Source organism: Tachysurus vachellii, chromosome 22, assembly GCF_030014155.1.
Source record: "Tachysurus vachellii isolate PV-2020 chromosome 22, HZAU_Pvac_v1, whole genome shotgun sequence".
NCBI classification, from domain to species: Eukaryota; Metazoa; Chordata; class Actinopteri; order Siluriformes; family Bagridae; genus Tachysurus; species Tachysurus vachellii.
The window spans coordinates 6,914,574-6,936,689 of NC_083481.1; the positions used below are offsets into that span (position 1 = coordinate 6,914,574).

Sequence of the window (22,116 nt, forward strand, 5' to 3'; positions counted from 1 at the left end):
GTTGCTTCCTGTTAAGCTGTTGAGAGCAGATAGTGTTATTTTTAAGGAGGATGTTCTAGAAACCCAGGATGAGTCGAGCTTGCTTGGTTTTACTTTATACTGTATTGCACCTTTATGTGTCAAATAATACAAAAACGCTACTCTACACAATCAAACAAGAATCACATTAGCAACTATAATGTTCAGTATTAGCAGTTGTTAGGGCATACTTCATATCACTAAAGTAGTTATTGACTGCTTCTTAGTGCTAACAACTTACAGCATCTTCATTAAGTCTTCATTAGGACTTTCTAACCTTCAGAAACAGCATCTAATACGTGTCACATCACATTAACATTCTCACAACACTCAACAACACCAGCATGGCTTTCAGGGGCAAAATAAATCTTTTCTTTAAAAAAAGCCTGGTGGGGGAAAAACAGCTTCAGTGGTGGGAACTCCAGTGTGCTGCATTCGAAGCCCTGAGACCTGCACTGCTTTCTCTATTACAAAGGAGCCATTCAGGAGCAGTGTAGGGAGAATGGCTGTTTTTCTATGGTGCGCCAGAAACTTGGGAGATCTTTTGGAGGGCAGCCATGACTTTCCTCCTCCTATTGCCTTTGAGAGGCGAACCCTCCTTCGTTATGAAAGATGGACTTGTTTGTAGTAATGTTATGCCTTGTTGTGCCTTAATTCTTTGTGTGTTTTCTTGTGTTAAATGGCTGGCAAGCACTAGGCAGTTTAAAATAACTGTTTTGTGTACATACAATGCTTTGGATAAAAAATAACTCTCTTTAACTTGAGCAACACCCGGGTACTGGATGTAAAGTCTAGAAGTTTTAAACACACATTAGGTAAAAACATCAAAATGGCAACAAATATAACACCTAGGTGTATTAATATTGTCTTAATGTTGTGGACGGCTTGTTTTTTTGTGACTTGGATCAGACAAATGAAGGATGGAATACTATAGAATTTCATATAAACAGAAATCGACATATTATAAAGTAAAATATATACTATATTATATTCCATATATTAATTTAAAAATATCTCTCCATTCATCTATTTTCTTTACCGCATCTCCTGCACAGGTTCATGGGGAGCCTGGAGTCTATCCCAATGAAATTGGGGCACAGGAATGGGGCACAATTTCACATACACATTCAGACGCAGACAATTTAGAGATGTTTATCAGTCTACAACGCATGTCTTTGAATTTGGGGAGGAAACCAAAGTACTTGGAGGAAACCCCCAAAGCACAGCAGAACAGGCCAAATCCACAAACAAACACAAGTCAGAATCAAATACCCAACCCCAAGAAGTGATCTACAAATCTACTAAATATCATTTACTAATAATATTTCATATAGTGTTAAAGACATAATTAAGCAGGTGCATAGAAACTAACAAATGTTTTACTAAGGCAGGGAAGTGTTAAAAAAACTTCTGATAAACATGTTTGTGTCAGTTATTTTTGGCAATCTACATTTTAATATTTTAGCACGTAGTCAGGTAATACCACATGTGAATCTGATTGCAATTACAATCCATGGTGAAAAAGCCTAATGAAGTAAACTACAGATGGACCATATGACCATACAACATCAATATCAATAATATACATCCCTTTACGTTTCTGGGGGCACCTAGTCAGTGACAAATTTCTAAACTATACTTTTAATCACACTACTAATTTAATGATTGACCATGACCATAAACTTGTAAATATTTTTTTTATGTTTGTGCAGAAACTTTGTTTTTTGTTGTTTTCTGTCGATATTTTTTTTAATCATTCACGCAAACAGCAACACAAATCTTACATAATTATGTTTGGTGCTTGGATGTTGAATTATTTAAGATAGAACTGTGAAATGTAGAAGTATTGATTATGTTTCTCATTCCAAATTCTTACTACACACCATCACTTATAATAGTAATGTAATAAATACTAGCTATTTACAGATGTGCAAACTGCCATTTTGTCTTATGACTCAGCAGAGCACAACACATAAAAAAGCTGACTAAAACTTTAAAGAATATCACATTACATACATAGGGTCTATTATTTTCTTAGTTAATTGTGCTATAATAGATCGATCGATGGATAGATCGATAGATGGATAGATTCTCAGTGGCTGATGTGGCTTATTAGTTAGAATCATTATTAATACAGCATAGAAATTGAGTGAATAAATGGCATAACAGAGATTTATGTTTTGTTCCACCGTGTTTCAATTCAATTCAATTCAAATTTATTTGTATAGCTCTTTTTACAGTTGACGTTGTCTCAAAGCAGCTTTACTGAACATAAACATAGAACCAAATATTATTATAAAGAATAATATAAAGATTAATATAATACAGAATTTAATATTAATATTAGATATATTTAAATGTGTTTGTATTTATCCCTAATGAGCAAGTCTGAGGTGACTCAGGTGACTTTGGGGAGGAAAAACTCCCTTGAATGGTAAAGGAAGAAACCTTAAAAGGAACCAGACTCTATTTCTCTATTTGTAATTACTATTGTTTTTGTTGTGTTTTTATTAGAGCTCACAACAACACTACACAACAGATCTTTACTAGTTTGCTGCTGTTGCTATTGAAAATGGTGGATCTGTAGATTTCAGCATTATCGATATAATCATTATTTTAAGTGAGACTATATAGATGTTGAATAACTAAGTTCGATCTAATATAAAATATTTGCTTGAGTAATAGTTGAGTTGCTGCATTTTCATTTCTGTGCACCTGTTGGAAAGGTGGCTGAGCGCTCTGTGCGCCCTCTGGCGGTCAGAAACGATTGTGACATTCAATGACCACAGACCATTAAAAAAGAAATCATTTTTGACCATTAACATGATAGAAATATGTTCATTTTAGAAATAATCAGAATTAAAATTCGGGCTCTAATTTATGCTTTGAAATGGACACGTGCAGTTTTCCCCAGTCATGCATTTAGTTTCCTGTCACTGCAGTAATGTTTAGTGCGCATCCTTATTCCAGTGCCGTCCCTTTGAGTTTGTGCTGCATGCTGACAATTGTGTGTGTTTGTGAGTGTTTTGCCGCATATTAGAGAACAAAACACAGTGCACAGGATCATCACTCACCCACTCCGAGCTTTTCGTCCTCCGTTGGCGTCCACATGATCCCGGGTCCACGAGCTAAGCGTGAAAGTTCCGCTCCAATCCTCCGCGCTCCGAACGCAACATGACAAATCAGAGCTGTTTCTGTTCTCTTCTCTTTCCGGTCGCGTTCGCAATCCCGGAGCCTCCTAAAGATCAGCGCAGCAGCATCTCGCGCAGCAGACAAACGCTAATGAATTTGTTTGTTTGTTTTATTTATTTAGATAAATATATGTAATGAATTAATTTCAGCTCCTCTCTCGGTCTGTCTGTCAGTCTTCCATCTGTGTCGCGAGATTTGGATGTTACGCAGCGGAGATTAGAGCAGCTCGAGAGCTTTACCCACGTGCGCGTGCTGGGCGTTTTGTTTTTGTCCTTTTTTCCCCTTTTTTCCACTCGACATTGAGCCGTCCTGTTGTTTACCGGTGTTGTGAACTGTACGCTCTTTATAGCGCACGCTGCGCCATGTCTGTGTGTGTGTGTGTGTGTGTCCCACCTCCGGTTTCCGCCGTCACATGATGCGAGCTGGTTGTCACACAATACCGGCTCGAACTCCGAAGAAGCGCGCGCGCTGCACACTGGACTCCAGAAGCGCGCGCTCTTTGCTGTTCAACAGACCGCTGTCTTAAACCGAATATGTACTCGACTCTTACCGTTAGATCTTTTATTACTGGTGTACACTTGTACCGAATCCCAAATGACTCCCTGCCTGCTATATGGTTATTTCCTTCCAGAAAAATCAAACACTTTATACATTGGGGTTTAAAATTAGGTTATGTTTCACACATACTTTGTACTTTGATTCAGTACATTTCACATGTGATTTGTTGCACATGATTCAGTACATTTCACATGTGATTTGTTGCACATGATTCAGTACATTTCACATGTGATTTGTTGCACGTGATTCAGTACATTTCACGTGGTTTATTTTGCACATGATTCAGTACATTTCACATGCGATTTGTTGCACATGATTCAGTACATTTCACATGTGATTTGTTGCACATGATTCAGTACATTTCACATGTGATTTGTTGCACATGATTCAGTACATTTCACATGTGATTTGTTGCACGTGATTCAGTACATTTCACGTGGTTTACTTTGCACATGATTCAGTACATTTCACATGAGATTTGTTGCACATGATTCAGTACATTTCACATGAGATTTGTTGCACATGATTCAGTACATTTCACATGTGATTTGTTGCACATGATTCAGTACATTTCACATGTGATTTGTTGCACGTGATTCAGTACATTTCACGTGGTTTACTTTGCACATGATTCAGCACATTTCACATGAGATTTGTTGCACATGATTCAGTACATTTCACATGAGATTTGTTGCACATGATTCAGTACATTTCACATGTGATTTGTTGCACATGATTCAGTACATTTCACATGTGATTTGTTGCACGTGATTCAGTACATTTCACGTGGTTTACTTTGCACATGATTCAGTACATTTCACATGTGATTTGTCGCACATGATTCAGTACATTTCACATGTGATTTGTTGCACATGATTCAGTACATTTCACATGTGATTTGTTGCACGTGATTCAGTACATTTCACGTGGCTTACTTTGCACATGATTCAGTACATTTCACATGTGATTTGTTGCACATGATTCAGTACATTTCACATGAGATTTGTTGCACATGATTCAGTACATTTCACATGTGATTTGTTGCACATGATTCAGTACATTTCACATGTGATTTGTTGCACATGATTCAGTACATTTCACATGTGATTTGTTGCACGTGATTCAGTACATTTCACATGTGATTTGTTGCACGTGATTCAGTACATTTCACGTGGTTTACTTTGCACATGATTCAGTACATTTCACATGTGATTTGTTGCATGTGATTCAGTACATTCAGATTCATTCAGTACATTCAGATTCATTCAGTACATTCATGATTCAGAAGTTAGAAGCTGAATCCCAGAAGGTTTTTCTTAGTACATGCAAAGTACCATTCTTCTTGATGTTTCCTCTCTAGATGTAACATCAAGAAGAATGGTACTTTACATGTACTAAGAAAAACCTTCTGGGATTCAGCTTCTAACTTCCTAACTAAGGGGAAGAAAGAGAATGTTTCCAAGAATGCTGAGGAGATGACAGGATGCTATGGGAACAAATTTAAACTAAATTGTTTACAAATTCACTTTTCGGCACATTTGTGGTGATAACAGGCTTAGACGTTCAGCCAAGCCTTCTCTATCCCCAGCCACAGATTCCTTCTCCTTCTGGGGATCCTCATGCATACATTGAGATGTATATAATACAGCTTTACCAGGAGATGCACTGACCACCTCAACTTGCTCCTTTTGATTCACCAACTCTCCCTAGAGGTGCTCAAGTATAATCCTCCCTTTCTCACAGAGAGTAAACCCAGAGGAAACTTTACTTACAGTACAACATGAGCTTGTGATCATATCTGAGGGACATAGAATAGAACAGTACATAGAACTAACCCAGTGTTGAGAAAAAGTATAGTTCTTTTTTCTGAAAGCCTATCATTTCAGCATTAGATTAATACACAAAGCTGTGATTTAAGTGCATTCCAATTTATGAGCCATGATCTGGCAACCTTGTTTTCAAAACTTTCAATAAGGTCTCTTAACAGTGTGAGGTGTAATGTAATGTGCTGGCTCAGTTCACACTCACTGAGCAGAGACCACCTACAGACAACACGCCACATTCTGAATGTGGGTTAGGCAGCCATCTGTCCAAGCAGCAATAATTCCTCATCCTCACAGTAATTATCTGGACGTAAGTATAGAGAGTGTTAAGTGGAAATGGAGAAGGATGCAGTGAAGATTTGTGATGATAAAACATCAATGTGAGATGTTTTCAGCATCACATAATCCCTTATACTATGTTAATTCTTTTTCTAGAGTGTTCCTATACTTTCTGATCAGAATGTAATCAAGGGATCTTCCATATATATATATATATATATAAGTTTAGTGCTTGAGATATGAGGTTACATGGAGGATTTAATTAATTTAATAGGAGGAATTAATTTCATTTAATAGCTTGCTCTTTTTGCTGTGTGTGTGTGTGTGTGTGTGTGTGTGTAAAATATATAGGAAGATTACTTTGGAAAGGTGAGTTTAAACAAGCTCTCCCAGAACCTCTCAGATATCAAGGTGTCCCGCCCCAATCAATCAGCCATCTCTCATCAGATGAGTAATCCCTGTGTAACAGGTTCTGCATGCAGATCTATTCATAATCAGAGTTAAATCAATCTATGATTATGCAGAGCCATAGCCACCCACACACCCACACGCACACTGATGCACACGGGGATATGTGTATTCACCCATATTCATAAAGCCACACAAGATCACAAGCACATGAACAGAAGATGTCACGTCGCTGTGCAGGGACTGTAAATTGATTTTTCCAACTCATGCTGCGTTTTTGAAAATTGATTTTTTTTGTATTCTGTGATAAACAACAGGCTTTCAGTGGATGATGGTAGTGTTTTGTCCTCTGTTCTGTATTGTTGCTTGTGCCATGTTCATAAACACAGCTTGAAAGATGAATTCTGAATGTCCTGCTTAAATGTTATGTTATGTTTAAGTAAGTATCTACATTGAGATGCCAGTTTATTCTCTAATCGAGTAGTTTACCTATTAATCTAGCAAGGCTGTGTATTCTTGTGCATTACACTTGTGGTAGTGTTTTTTCTATCTCTACTGGGGATGATGGAAGTTTCATATTACTGAAAGACAAAACCCATTATCCTCACTTTTTTTAACTGCAGTTCTGAAATGTTTATTGCTTTGAATTTTGATTAACATAAAATCCTGTAACGAGATTTTTTTAATGGATACATGTATGCACTAGATTCTGATTGGTCAGAAGTTCATTCTAATTTTCTATAACAGCAGTTCTGGGAGTATTTCCAACTACAAGATTTATATTAACGTGCTTTTTAAAATATGTCATTGTTTCTATAGTAACAACTTAACAGAGACTTGGTTAGACAGGTTGGAAAAAACTTGTAATTGTTGATATAGCAGTTTTCTGAGGAGATGCTTATTCAGTCCCTCCAGGATTTTGCAGAGGTTTTTGTGATTGTTGCAGCAGAAAATGTTTGGTTTTTCGAGGACGAGATCACAATAGATGACTTTGAACTTTCTCCATTAAAAGACATTGGGTCTTTTTAACTGAGACAGGAAGAAAGAAAGGCAGAAAAAGAGTGGTAACATCTTTTTATAGCTACGTACAAGAGAGCGACGTACAAAAGTGCTTAAGTCTCTATCATTGGATACATTAACTATGGTTCACTAGGTTACAGACTTAAGACACCATGAGTCTAAAACATTGTTCAAAGTTTTTTTTTTGTATATATGTATACAACAAACAGGGAAGGAAGTACTAGTTGAAGTAACATCTCTTTAAAGCTATAACGTAAGTGATAGAAGGAAGTGGCTTGTTTCATGAATGCTATAAAACATATATATATATATATAAAGTATAATATATATATATAAAGTATAACTATAAATCAATAAACATTATGAAGTGTTGTTCTTTCATTTAATGTATTAATATCTTTGTTAAAGTATTTATTCTGTATAACACATACTGATGTAACACCTCGTCTCTGTTTTTATCACAGTGCATCATGGTTCTCAGTCCTAATGAGAACTTCATGACCAGTTAGAACCATTCCTACTTGACCTCTAAAATGGCATTCGATCCTGAATACGCTATAAAACCAAACATGATTCTCCAAGTAATATTTATTTCCTTCAAGTGCACAGCACATTTAGTTTAAAGCCTGAACACAAACTCCAGCACAACTCCATTGCCATGGTGTTCATTCAATTTATACACGCAGCATTATCAGATGGGTAAACTCAATTTGTGTGCTTATTTTTAGGGTATAAAGGTGAATGTGTGGCAATACGCATATCCTGGAAAAAATCTAACAATCATCCAGAACATGAAGTAACCATGGTGATGCAAAAAGACACCTGCTGAAGCTCTTCAGTGAAGATTGTGTGTGTGTGTGTGTGTGTGTGTGTGTGTGTGTGTGTGTGTGTGTGTGTGTGTGTGTGTGTGTAATGGCTTTTATATGCGCTAATGTTTTCTAAATCATGGGCTTGTGCGTTCATAATCAGCTCTATTCAGTTTAGGCTCATCTAATTGGAAAGTACGAAGACCCTCCAGAATCAGCCTTAATGATCGCCGGAGAATCTTGTAGTTATTTGAGTCACATTGAATGAAATCAAAGTCTATTGATGTGTGATTGATACTGAGGTTGTGTAGAGTGATAAACAAGTGCTCATTTGATACTTTACTGAATAGATGTTATGGGTGATCCCATGATCGGGGTGCCTTCTGTGTTCCAGTGATATTAATTTTAAATATGTATGTATGGTAAAGACATGTTAAACGAAGGTGAAGAACAACAACATATATGCGTGTTTCAGATCAATAACATAAACATTTATACAACCTACACTCACCGTCCACTTTATTAGGAACACCTGGAATCCTTCATGCAGGTTTCTAATCAGCCAATCATGTTACAGATACGTCTCAAGTCAAGTCAGGTCAAGTCAAGAAGATCTCAGGAACATCTCAGGAACTTCAGAAATTTCTGAACTGTTATAAAATACTTCATTAGAATTATATTGATTTCACAGTGATATGTGAATCCTTTTTAACATTGTCTAATTCTAACACTAATCAACTATACCTGTATGTTCTGAAAGATAGAAATTTTTGTGTCCCAGATCATTGAACCTTGTTGCACAGATATAATTAATGTGTTCACCATGAAGTTGCTTCATCTGAAGATCATATATGTATATATCTTTTTTCAGTGATATAGACTACCATTGTGTGTATGACAGTCCAACACTATACTCAAAACTGTAGACTGAAAGTAAATTATTAATTTAAATGTAATTAAATAAAAAGTCAATCAATAAAATGTGACATGATCATACTATTAACACGCATGCTGGTTAGCGACATGGTGTGTTTGCTAATTCAATATTAAGTAACTCAGACAGGTACTTTCAAACTCTTCTAATTTACCCTATATAAGAAAATATAAACTGCAAGTTGTCAAATAAAAAAATGAGAGACTGACAATAATACAAAAGAAAATGGCTTATTTGGTTTGACGAGTAACAGCATTCAAAACTCTTGGCCCTAAATAACCTTCCTGAGCTACAGTCCCAGTCTTTAACACTTGTTCAAGGTATAATGGATTTGAACAATAAAATGTTGAGCAGTTAATAAGAAAAAAAGAAACAGCATGATCTGTTTGCTTGGGGCGTACCTGTAGATGTAATCAGAGCTAACCTTGAATAAAGAACTCAGTGAAGAGTTGAGGTGTCTTTAACAGTTTGTACTAAGTTCACTAATGTATTTAGCTCAAGGTCAATAATGAACCAGAGAGAAGCTACTGCTGTAAAAGAAGAAAAATAAGGCTTTGAATAAAACATTTAGTCTTTGGACATGGTTTTGCTTCAGGGAAGCTCAGGGCAGCAAAGCATTTGTTTTTTATTTGATTATTTTTATTACATTGTGAGCAAGACTTACTGATTTGCATGCAGATGTAGTATTTAAAGCAATGGCTAACATTTTGAGTTTTGATAGACATTCCTAGAGGCATTATTGCTTTGTTGAATTTTAAGACAAGACCACGAAGAGGCTGGTTATATAAGTGCAGCTGTTTGTATTGCATAAGCATTAGTATGACCCTAGATCAGCATTTTGATGTGTGGATTAACAAACGTTGTCTGCTACTGACATCTAGTGGTCATTTTGTAAAATTAAACATTTATGAAGTTTGTAGTTTGCAGTAGCAGAAGTCTAAATAATTGTAAAGATTTTGAGTTTTTCTCACATAATGGAAGAGCTATCGTCTACTGTCTATCGTGCAGTTACTGCTCTTTTTATTCTTATTTTTGATTAATGATTAATGAATAAATAATGATGATGATGATCATTATTATTCTTATTACACTTATTATTCTTATTTTTCTTCTTCTTCTTCTTCTTCTTCTTCTTCTTATTATTATTATTATTATTATTATTATTATTATTATTATATTAGAGATCTTTTAAATAAAACAAATGACATTATGATTCGCTTTGAACAACCGATTCTTTTAAACTGAATTATTTTTCTTATTATTTTTTAAATATTGAGCATCCTGTATTGTAAAGCCATCTAGAAGTCTACATGCATTTGACTGATCTTACAAGAATATTCTTATATTAATATGTGTGTGTTGGTTTGAGTTTTATTCATCCGATTCATTTCAGAGTCGTTCGAAAAGAAAGAATCGATAACACGTCAGGAGTTAATGTAACGTTGTCATAGAGACAGGAGTCTGTATAGCACATCATTTTCGTTTAAGGAAATATAAACTGTACCAACTGTTTTGTCTTTAGTCTCATTTCATGCTAGACTGCTCAGATCTACTATGAATCTCATTTATTAGTGCCAGCAAGGAAGACATCAAAATAGTAAATGCTGATTTTCTCATGCTTAACTGATTTATGAGTAAGTGGTGTTTAACAGCATCATTTAGCCTATTCGGAGTTTAATGAATGATGTTAGAGTTTACATGGAAAAGCTTAATGAACATTGACGCTGACTGTAAATCTTCAGAAAATAATCTTGTTATATATAATCAGAGAATAAGAATTACACGAACAGCAATAAAAAAACAAAAGGATTGGGATACAATGTGTGCATACTGTATTTTCTGTAAGGAATGTCACCTACATATCATCATCATCATCATCATCATCTTCTTCTTCATCATGATCTTCACTTTCACCATCATCATCATCATCATCATCATCAACATCATAATCATTATTATTATTATTATTATTATTATTATTATTATTATTGTAGTTGTTGTTGTTGTTGTTGTTGTAGTTGTTGTAAGTAACAGTTCATTTGTTAAAAGTACATGAACATTATACCCTGGTACAGATTGGATTGTTTGCTTATTTGTTTGTTTGTTGTTTGTTTGTTTGTTTGTTTTGTTGGTTGGTTGGTTGGTTGGTTGGTTGTTTAGTTAGTTAGTTAGCTAGTGAATTAGTTAGTATATCTTTAACCTTGCCATCAGAGGCAATGGTTGGAGGTTAAACAGCAGGGTCAATGTGCAGTAAAGCAGAAAAAGGGATCGTTTTAACCTGATTGTGTTTACAGTGGTTTGAATACAATTCTGTGTTTTATACTAGTCTACTACCTTCATTCCTTTAGGTCTCTGCTTTTATTTGGCACTTGACAGGCCAGATCTAATATTTTATAATGTGTCTGCAGGGGGACTAGGGAGCCATGCTCAGTACAGTAGTATATGTTTAAGTAATTGTCTGACATGCATGTGTAATTCTTTGGTGACTCAATGGGTGAGTCTCTTGATTACTGATCAAAAGGTCAGGCGTCAAATTCAGCACTGCCAAGCTGCCACTGTTGTTCCCCTAACCATCTCTGCTCCTGGGGTCCTGTATCATAGCTGATTCTACACTACTCGGTTTTTTAACAATACATTCATTCATTCATTCATCTTCTACCGCTTATCCGAACTACCTCGGGTCACGGGGAGCCTGTGCCTATCTCAGGCGTCATCGGGCATCAAGGCAGGATACACCCTGGACGGAGTGCCAACCCATCGCAGGGCACACACACACACACTCATTCACACACACTAGGGACAATTTTCCAGAGATGCCAATCAACCTACCATGCATGTCTCCGGAGGAAACCGGAGTACCCGGAGGAAACCCCCGAGGCACGGGGAGAACATGCAAACTCCACACACACAAGGTGGAGGCGGGAATCGAACCCCGACCCTGGAGGTGTGAGGCGAACGTGCTAACCACTAAGCCACCGTGCCCCCCTTTAACAATACAAATAAAGGCAAATTAATACGAATCATTACAAATTAATGGTCACTAATCTAAAATACACAAAAATACACTCATTTTTAATTTTATCATAACCCACAAGGTTATTTCCTATACAAACTTAACAGTAATTAAGCTAATAAATTAACAAAAATAGCATCGGTGGGGGGGGGCACGTTCACCTCACACCTCCAGGGTTGGGGGTTCGATTCCCGTCTCCGCCTTGTGTGTGTGGAGTTTGCATGTTCTCCCCGTGCCTCGGGGGTTTCCTCCGGGTACTCCGGTTTCCTCCGCCGGTCCAAAGACATGCATGGTAGGTTGATTGGCATCTCTGGAAAATTGTCCATAGTGTGTGATTGCGTGAGTGAATGAGAGTGTGTTTGTGCCCTGTGATGGGTTGGCACTCCGTCCAGGGTGTATCCTGCCTTGATGCCCGATGATGCCCGATGCACAGGCTCCCCGTGACCTGAGAAGTTTGGATAAGTGGTAGAAAATGAGTGAGTGAGCATCCAGTGAGTAAACTTTGAGTTTATTTGTTCAAGTGATGAATTATAACTCAACATGAAGCTTGCTCAGTTGATAAAAACTGTTGTTGGTTAGTGGTGGCTCTCCATGTGTGAGTGCACTACAGCACTATTATTGGTATTAATGTAGGACTGTAATTTACTGTTTACAAATCTTTCAAAATTCAGCCAATGAAGCATTCTGAAGTGACTTCAGATTTCAGACTTCAGATCAGATTTCATCTGGGACCAATGTCTCTGTGGCCCTAAACCTAAATGTACCAATGAAGACAGAGTTTCCGATACAAAAAACAGTTTGTTACTTGTAAATGGGGTCAGAGACTATATTGTAATATTTGGCAAATAGATTAATCAGTCTGAACCACCAACATTCACCTAATCAGGACAAAGAGGCATTATTATTTATTAGTTATGCTGTCTGTTAACTCAGAAAGCTTGTATGTCAAATCTAAAAATGTATCTTACAAATAAATAATTGAATAAATAAATAAATGTAGTAATGAATTAATAATTAATTAATAAAAATGCTATAATGTGATCATCATTTGATCTTCAGAATTCCGAAATGGCAAATCTTATTTTAATGCATTTCTTTGTTTAACTGCTTTGTACAAAATACAAACTATGCTGGAATACTGGAAAACAATTGAACTGGCAGAAATAACTTAAAATATAGGCCAAAAACTCAGTGTGTATGTCCGGCATGAAGTTTCTTTCATATTTGTATTTTGTTTTACTGAAAAACAGACAATGAAAAATGTCAGAGAAAACCCATGTGGCCAAAATATTTGAATAAATAAACAAATAATTAATTAGATTAATTAGATGTGGTAGCTCAGTGGTTAAGGTGTTCGACTACTGATCGGAAGATCATTGGTTCGAATCCCAGGTCCACCAAGTTGCCACTGCAGGGCCCCTGAGCAAGGCCCTTAACCCTCAATTGCTCAGGTGTATAAACTGAAATAAGACAATAAGAGTGTCTGCTAAATGCTGTAAATGTAAATGTAAATTAGATAATAATAAAATTATTAAAGAAATCGTGGCCTAATGGTTAGAGAGTCTGACTCCTAACCCTAAGGTTGTGGGTTTGAGTCTCGGGCTGACCACAAATGAGGTGCCCTTGAGCAAGACACCGAACCCCCCCAACTGATCCCAGGGCGCCGCAGCATAAATGGCTGCCCACTGTTCCGGGTGTGTGTTCACGGTGTGTGTGTGTTCACTGCTGTGTGTGCACTTTAGATGGGTTAAACGCAGAGAACAAATTCTGAGTATGGGTCACCGTACTTAGCTGTATGTCACGTCACTTTCAAAATTATCTAATAATAAAGAAATGACCAAATAACAATGGTTAAATTACATTCTGGCATTCATTTTTTGCACGAGTTTTGGAGTCTTTCAAATGCTCTTAGCGTAAAACAACATGTAGAGACGGACTGTGTTTACATGTTAAGCTCCAAAGAAGCTAAACAGTTCACCTTTTTAATTATGAATAAATTAATTAGGTGACATTACTACTTTAAAACACTAACTAGGACATGTTTCCTGTTATTATGCACCAGCTCTGAGGATGAACAAATATGCTAATAACATGTACAATAAATGTGGGAAATATTTTAATTGATTTCACACAAATATTAGTTTATAGAGAAAGGTTTAGAACAAGAAAATCTGTACACAACGAGATAAATGTGTCATTTTAGATGATAGAAGAAAACTAAAATGTCATTTCATCAAAAAGATTTGCAGAAGTCTTGTAAAGTAAAACATAAACCATAAATTATATATATATTGTTAATAAAATGTAACAGCTTAGAGTCAATAATGATGTCACACATTTTAGCAGGAGGTCACTGGTTGATGTTGTGATCTAACGATATACGTAAATGGAAATCTATTAATGATGCACACCAGAGTAAAAATAAACATCAGATGGAAACGAACAACCACGCTGTTAAGAGTTGCTCAAAACATCTTGAGTCTGTATCAGCTTAGTGTTACGATACGCACATGTATTCATCAAAACCACACACTGGATGACTTTATAACTTATAAGCATGACGTTTACATCATACAAATCACATGAAGATAACATGACATTTTATTCAGCACAAAACAGTACAATGAACTGATTGAGTAAATATGTTGTTGAACATAAAATCTTTATATTATACCTGTAATTGTGGACAAGGAAAAAATGTTGTAATGCAAAACGCAGAGATCTGATTAAAGATTAAACAACGTTTATAAGATGCAGAATTTTCTATAATGTGTCACATATTTGTTGCCGGTTTGCTTTCGTCTATCTTGCAAACATCAGGCCAGTTTGGATGCTGCTTTCCTATTAGCCTGTCAAGATCAGAAGAAAGAAATCCCTTTTACTGTGGTCCAGTTAGCCTGGAAGCCATTTTCCTGAGTAGTGACCAAACTCGGTTAACCCTTTTTTAAAAAAAGAATTCTGTCCACTGTACTTCATGCTCATTTCTCCCAGATGCCGCAATACTTTGATGTTCCCTTTATGAAAATGTGTGGCCCAAAGGAAACTCTTCCAGCACACCACAGTATAATAAATGATCATTACAGTATGAGAGACTTAAAGCATTACTTAACCATTAAAAAAAGGATAATATTGTTAGCAGTGAAGGAAGGCAAGATCAAACGAGACCGTGCTAACTGGACCATGCTAACTGGTACCACAACCTTACTGGCACTTATTTTCTTATGAATTTCTTATGACTTAGGAAAGAACAGTGTTCCAAGTAAGAGATTAACATTCTGGTGTGCTTACGAGGTATGAGGAGTTTCCTCCAGAGACACCTGCTATGGTCAGATCAGATCTGTTGTATTTCAAAAGTTCATAACACATAACACTGATATATGAATCTATGCGACATTAAATATACATGAAGCGGGGTCGTATTTGTCTGACAGATTGTTTGCCTGTGTGTTACAGTAGGTCATTTATTCCAGAATTAGCCTATTAGCAATGTCACTATGCCTTAGATGTGGCTTTTTAAAGCTTTTACCAGGAGGTGACACAATCGGATGGTACACAAGCAGAATATGATTTCTTATAGTTCCAGATTTTCTTTACTTGGATTCATCATTCATGCTCAGTAATCTTTTCATCTTAATCAGGCTTTGTGGAGGTTTCAGAGACATTGCGTGTAAGGCAGGAACACACCCTGGAGGGACACCAGTCCATAAGAGGGCACTATGTGCACACACATCACACACTCCAATTCAAATCTTGGGGCAAATTACAGTTACAAATCTATGTCCTTACAGTACATGTTTTTTGGAAGACAGAGGATCCCAAAGGAGAAACAGGAAAACATACTCAGTTTCAAACTCTGCACAGATACCAACCTTAGCTCTAAATACAGCTGTGTTTTATGGCATCAAAGCTACTAACTGTCCTGAAGACACAAATATTACTAACCAGCCCTGCAATTAATGGCCCACATTCTTCTGGATTTTATTAAGTACAATTAAACACCATCAGTGCAGCACAAAACATATTCTAGTAGAAGCATGACACTGAGTGTACACCGATGCATAACCATTAACTACAAAATAATACATCTCAAACAATGCATATAGGATAATAATGAATCCTGCAGCTGTGTCAGGACGTTCATTTTTGTTCGGTTCACAATCACACGAAAGACGAGCAATGTGTTCTAACTATTAAAATGAACTACTTGTATAAGTAATTTATATTATCCTGTCAGGATTAATAGCGCATAACATATTTGACATTGTCTGGGAAAACCTGTCTGATGGCTCCATGAAGTTGTTTCTGTCTATAACACAGTCTGGTGCCCAAAACGATAAAAGATCTTTACATCATCCAGTAAGGATCAAGGATTATAATTAGTCAGATGAATGAATGAGTTGTCACAGCGTGATTTCCTCACACAGATAATGTCAAGCTTTGATCATGTTGTTGGATAATATTGCAAATTTAAGGGTTTTTCCAGGCCAAAACACACATTTTTTGCTTTTTATCTAAGAATCCTTGCTCCTCAGATCTTAGTTTTAGGACAATGTCTGATTTTTTTTAGGTCTTTATACCTTCTACATTTGATTGTGATATTAAGTGCAGCATTTTCAGGACACAGGATGTGGTAATTAGGAAGTAGTCCACTGCAGACCCTTACTCAGTGAGCTTGCTAATGAATATATGATCTGTCCACCTCTGATACTGATTAAAGCATCGCTTAGGGCACAGCAACAGAACAGAACTCTGGTGTTTATGCTCAATCATAATGAAATCTCTCATCTAACCATTCAAAGGCTTTTTTTTTTTACTTTGTCTCTCACTCAGTTGTTCTTAATTATTTTCTAATATGCCCATATATAATGCTGTGCATGTTTCGATGGCAAAAGATCAGGTTTCCTAGAAAAAAAATGTTCTAAACATTAGGTCACCAACATTTATGTCTTAGGATGGATTTGTAATCTGAATCCTTAAAGTAATCAACAGTAACAAGGCTAAAGTGGCTAATTCTAGAGCATCATGTTCTTCCAAGACACACCCAAATGTCCTTTTTTTTTCCTCAAATGTCTCTAACTGTGGTTTCACTGAAGTGGCTCGCTTGGTGGATTTTGCCGGCGAACTCGAGCCTTGCGGTTCTCTGCCGTCTGCTTCCACTTTAGTGTGCGTAGTTTCTGCTGTCTCCTTTTCTCGCGGTACCACAGTTGCTCGCAGTACTCGTCGGCTGTTAGACCGCTAACGCCAATGAGATGCAGGTCTTTGTAGCTAAGCGAAGATGGTACGTAGTTGCCACCTACTTTGGAGTCAGAGTGATGAGTGCTGCGTGTAGTTGATACATGTTGCTCAGAGATGACTTGCAGATTGTAGCGAGCTAGCGTGCGAGAAAAAGCGTGCTCGTGAGCTGTACACAGGAAGAGGCCAGCATTTGAGGAAGTTATCCGCTGCAAGAGGAGACCTCGTTTTGTGAGGATGATGTCTTCACCAGGAAGCAGCTGAGAAAGAAAGTGATGTTTTAAAAAAAATATTTCCTAGTCTATATCTTCAAATGTCATATTTCACCAATAGTTTTCCCAGGCCACCCAGGAGTTCATTATATGTTATTAAATGTGTGCTAGTTCTGAAAATATACATAGCAGCTGAAAGGTAGATCTCTCATCATTACTTTCCCAAAGTATATTTATATTATGTTTAAAATCATTGAACATAAAGAGAGTTACAGGCAGTTTAATCAGTGAGTTGCACCTCTTGTTAAACCTGCACTGGTTTATAAATGATTCTCAACCTGCAATCTATGGGTTTGTATAGAAAGAGGCTGTGTGCTGTGCGCTGACCTCTTTAGCGCTCTGGCTGTGTTTTTGCTGCATGATCCATTTGATTGTCGCTTGTGATGAAGGTGGCATGCATTCCAGAAAAGTCGAGTTGTTCTCTACTCCATAAACCACCTTCAGCTCGATTTCCTCAGCACCTACAAAGGATTTCAGGTACATTATATTACTGATATTATCGTAGGAACTAATATCATCAAAAGCCAATAAATGAACATCTGTTTAGATTTCAATGCTATCACACATAGAGCACAAGTTTGAGAGTTAATACCATCTCCCAGATCCTGACACTGGCTCCATGGGTCGCCGTGCTTCACATCTTGTCTACGGGAACGTCTGCAAAGGGCAAGTATGCAGCTGTTAGATATGGCTATGGAATATATTTATCATCAAGGTCATTTGCAATGTGTAGTAGAAGTTATTAATGTAGCTACCTAATCTGAATGTGAAGTCTTTAAGAGTTTTAAGTGGAAGTAAAATTCACGGTTAACAAAAACTAGACTGATGTTACAAAGATGTTAAAAAAGACGAAAGTTAAGGAAACGGTTTGCATACATAAAAAATATATAAATAAATAAATCACACAGAGATTCCCTTCTGTCAACAATCCCTTCCACCTTTCCGGTCCTCATGCAGTCATAATCAAACGCATCATGTACAGTCATGTCAGTGAAATGAACTTGTGTGCCTTCAACTTGCTTTAACTTTTTAATTTACTCAAAGCAGAGACCACTCTAGGAAAAAATACAGCTCTTTATCAATCCATGTATAAATAGAAACATAAGGTTTTACCAGCAGATAGCAATGGAAAGGTGTATAACGCTCCAATTAACACACAAGTTGGCCCACATTAACACTCCTGGCATAGAACAGAGTCGTTTTATTTGGTGTGCAAACTTTATTACAGCTTCCTTACTCATGAATCCAGCTGCGCCTGGAGCATCGTATCCACATAAAACAGCAGCATGCCAAATTCTTACATCCCTCACAACAATACTGACTGCCTTCAGTCCTTGCCGTAGAGTAAACAGTGCACATAAACAATAGATATTCGACTGAGCACAGCACAGCACAGTTATAGACCTGCTATATATCTGCTTCTGGCAGGGTTTCACTATGTGAGCTCAAAGAGTTCATGTTTAGAACTAAAGATAAAAAGGTAAACATCATGACACAGCATACCAATACACTGCATCATGTCATTGTGCATAAACAGATCCCATATGAGCCCAAGGAGAAGGATACCTCTTGTTAGTGGGGAAATAATTGGTGCAGGTGGTGCCGTCCCAGGCGCAATAAGGATCCCGGGCCAGGCAACAGTCAGCACAAGCTTTCCCATAGAGCTCACACCGCTGCAGGGGTAACCGAGCTACTGCATCTTCACTGCTTACGAATAGAGCTTGCTAAAAACAAAAAAGAAAAGAAAATGTTTACCTTACAAGACTTTCAGAAATACCAATAATAATTTCTTACAGTGATCAGGTCCCATAGCTCATTAACAACATTTAAATTACATTTAACATTTGAATTCAGGAATATTCAGAGCTGCTGTACGTCCATCTTTTACAGGGCTTCCTTAAATCTGTAAGTGACACCCAGATGAGAAGTGTTTTCCTCAGAAAGTTCAAAATCATGCTCTAAAACAAACTGAAATATGGTCTAATAATCTTAGTTGTGAATCTTGCTGCTTACACGGAAAACATTACTGACCACCGTAACATGCTCTTTTTGGATGCACTGCATGTTGTCTAGGAAATTTTACGTTCAGAAACGTCTTCCCATTATAGGAAATGGCAAATAAGTAAATGTTTTCTTACAGTATGATTACAATTGCTATTCTAGGAAGGGCATTAGGTGTAAAACCTTTGCCAAATCAAATATGTGGACCAGATGATCCACTGCGGTGACACCAGGGAACAGGGAACAGCCAAAAGAACAGCTCCTAGTACAAAGACCAACTTTATATTTACATATGCCATAAATATTATAATGCACTATCCATTAATTCATAATGCAATAATGTCTGCCATATATGATCAAACATTTGTGGACACTTGACCACAAGTTTTCCACTAGATTTTAAAGTATGGCTATGTTCATTCAGCCAAAAAAAAAAATCAGTGAAGTGACATTGGGTGTGGAGGCCTAGGGCACAGTTGGCGTTCCAGATCATCCCAAAGGTGAGGTCAGAGTTCTGTGCAGGACACTCCAGATCTTCTATTCCAACTTGCAAACCATGTCATTATGGGCCTCACTTTTTACTACACCGCAGCATTGTCACGGTGCAACATGTTTTGGCTTGACCACTTAAGTTCTAGCTTATGGGTAGAATTGTAATGCTAAAGCATAAAAAAAACATCCTACATAATAGTGTGCTTCCATCTTTGTCATAACAGTTTGGTGAAGGAACACATTCTGTATGGCTGTGGTGTTCAGGTGTCCATATACATTTGGCCATATAGAGTATATGTATAAACCTGTAGAAATAAAGACTATATTCTACAAGGAGAAAAGTCAATGGTGATAAGTGCAATCTATATTTAGAGCAAAAGTTCATGTTATCTATGGAAACGGAGCTAAATTATAGCCTTAAAAAGTACAATTTTCACTGCATGAGCAAGTCCTTCTGGCTTGAACCTTCCTCTTCTGTTACTAATCTCCCAGAAGGGAAGTCATTAAACACTATTAAATGCTACCTCTAAATGACCACCCACAAAATAACTTCACATACCCTCTTGGTGGAAAGCTCCATGCTAAGGATAGGACTCTAAGAGATAAAGAGAAGAAAACAAATTGTCAGTATACATTAAAATAGTGACATGAATCACCTCATGAATCAGGGAGTGTGAATCATGTGAAGGAGGACACGCATTGTTGGCACTGCACAAGAGGCTCATCTCAGTCTTTTGTGCAACTTGAAGACTTTTCTGGCTCATTGCTTCATTTATCCTCCATATACAGCCAACAAATGGTCCTTGACTTTTAAAGCAACTCTTTCTTTTACAAATGGCTTTATGAGGATAGTACCTGAAATAATACTATCTTGTTTCCCCACTGCCCCCACTGCTGGAAGTGTAATAGCGAGGGGTCTAAGCCCAGATATAAGCTGATTGATACAGTATATTGTTTATTATTTCATAGTAATTCTTAGTAATTGGGAAGTTCATTTAAAAATGTCATTTTAGCCACGTGCATTGGACAGAGATACATTTAAAAGTATTAGTCAGAGAAACTCTTAATCAGTGCTCATTAACTTGTGAAAAATAAAAAAAAATTCAAAACATGAACAAGGACAGTTTCTGTAAATTATGTAAATGAAGGTGAAAGTGGACAAGTATTTTATTTATCATATCTGGCATGATGGGTGACATGATTTTCCAAAAAACAACACTGCAAAACAAAATATAACCACTTTATTTTGTCATATTTACAGTCATAATCATTAATTGTTGGTTATTATGTTATCAAGGAATGAATGAATTTTATGTAAATACAATCAGACCAATTCCATATTTACATTTCTAAAACTTCACGTATCCTTGTCCAGCACATTTTCTGAGCCATCGTGATATAATATTATAAAATGTCTTTTTGGGAGCCTTGACCTTCGTCTTGTGAAAAGTCTTTAATTCCTCCATTTTATCTCACATTTCCTTGGTATCTCTTATTAAGCAAGAATCTAGGTTATAGTAAAACCTCATTTGTCTCGTTTGTCGTTTACTTCCCGCCTGTTTGTCCCTGGGGGAACCAACATGTTTTTAGCTGTCTACAGCCTTAAATAAATGATCTCTGCTTTTCATTTGCTAAGTAAACAAAGATGATCCCCTGTAGTCATTTGTTGTTCCTGCCTACTTGTTCACTCTTTTCTCCCACTGCCAGGGATTGGTCAGTAGGCCCAAAGGACCTTGGGAAACCTACAGGTCTGTTTTTCTGTATGAAAGGTTATTTTTGTTGGGGAAAATGAGCTTTTGCAGGGATAGTGACCAGATAGATCCGGCAACTAAAGATCATGTGGCAGGTCAGCAGAGGGCATGAAGATACTAGAGGAAAAGTATAAGATTGAGTGAAGATTGTATGACAAAATTGAGTTACCTGAAACACACTCAGCTCTTCCAATATGATTTCCTCAGATTCCCGGTTCTCCTTGGGAATGGATACCACCTTCAAAACCTTGCCATCATCTAGAAACAGATACTTACTATAAGGTAGATGCACAACTATAAATATTGCCATAAAATAT

General features: G+C 36.9%; 2 protein-coding genes across 5 annotated transcripts in view; both read right to left on the reverse strand.

Moving 5' to 3' along the window:
• dock3 (dedicator of cytokinesis 3) overlaps positions 1-3,514 on the reverse strand; it is a 223,631-nt gene extending 220,117 nt beyond the window's left edge. For all 4 annotated transcript variants that reach the window (XM_060858528.1, XM_060858527.1, XM_060858529.1 and 1 more), the window contains exon 1: positions 3,093-3,514. In XM_060858528.1, the coding sequence (XP_060714511.1) occupies positions 3,093-3,129 (37 nt within the window). In that variant the 5' untranslated portion in view covers positions 3,130-3,514. The remainder of the gene's footprint in view (positions 1-3,092) is intronic.
• A 10,636-nt stretch (positions 3,515-14,150) lies between these two features.
• si:dkey-49n23.1 (semaphorin-3D) overlaps positions 14,151-22,116 on the reverse strand; it is a 54,429-nt gene continuing 46,463 nt past the window's right edge. Inside the window, exons 13-18 of the mRNA XM_060857800.1 lie at positions 21,969-22,057; positions 20,608-20,643; positions 19,122-19,279; positions 18,148-18,212; positions 17,883-18,016; positions 14,151-17,543 (exon numbers count right to left, since the gene is read on the reverse strand). Of these exons, the coding sequence (XP_060713783.1) occupies positions 17,136-17,543; positions 17,883-18,016; positions 18,148-18,212; positions 19,122-19,279; positions 20,608-20,643; positions 21,969-22,057 (890 nt within the window). The 3' untranslated portion in view covers positions 14,151-17,135. The remainder of the gene's footprint in view (positions 17,544-17,882; positions 18,017-18,147; positions 18,213-19,121; positions 19,280-20,607; positions 20,644-21,968; positions 22,058-22,116) is intronic.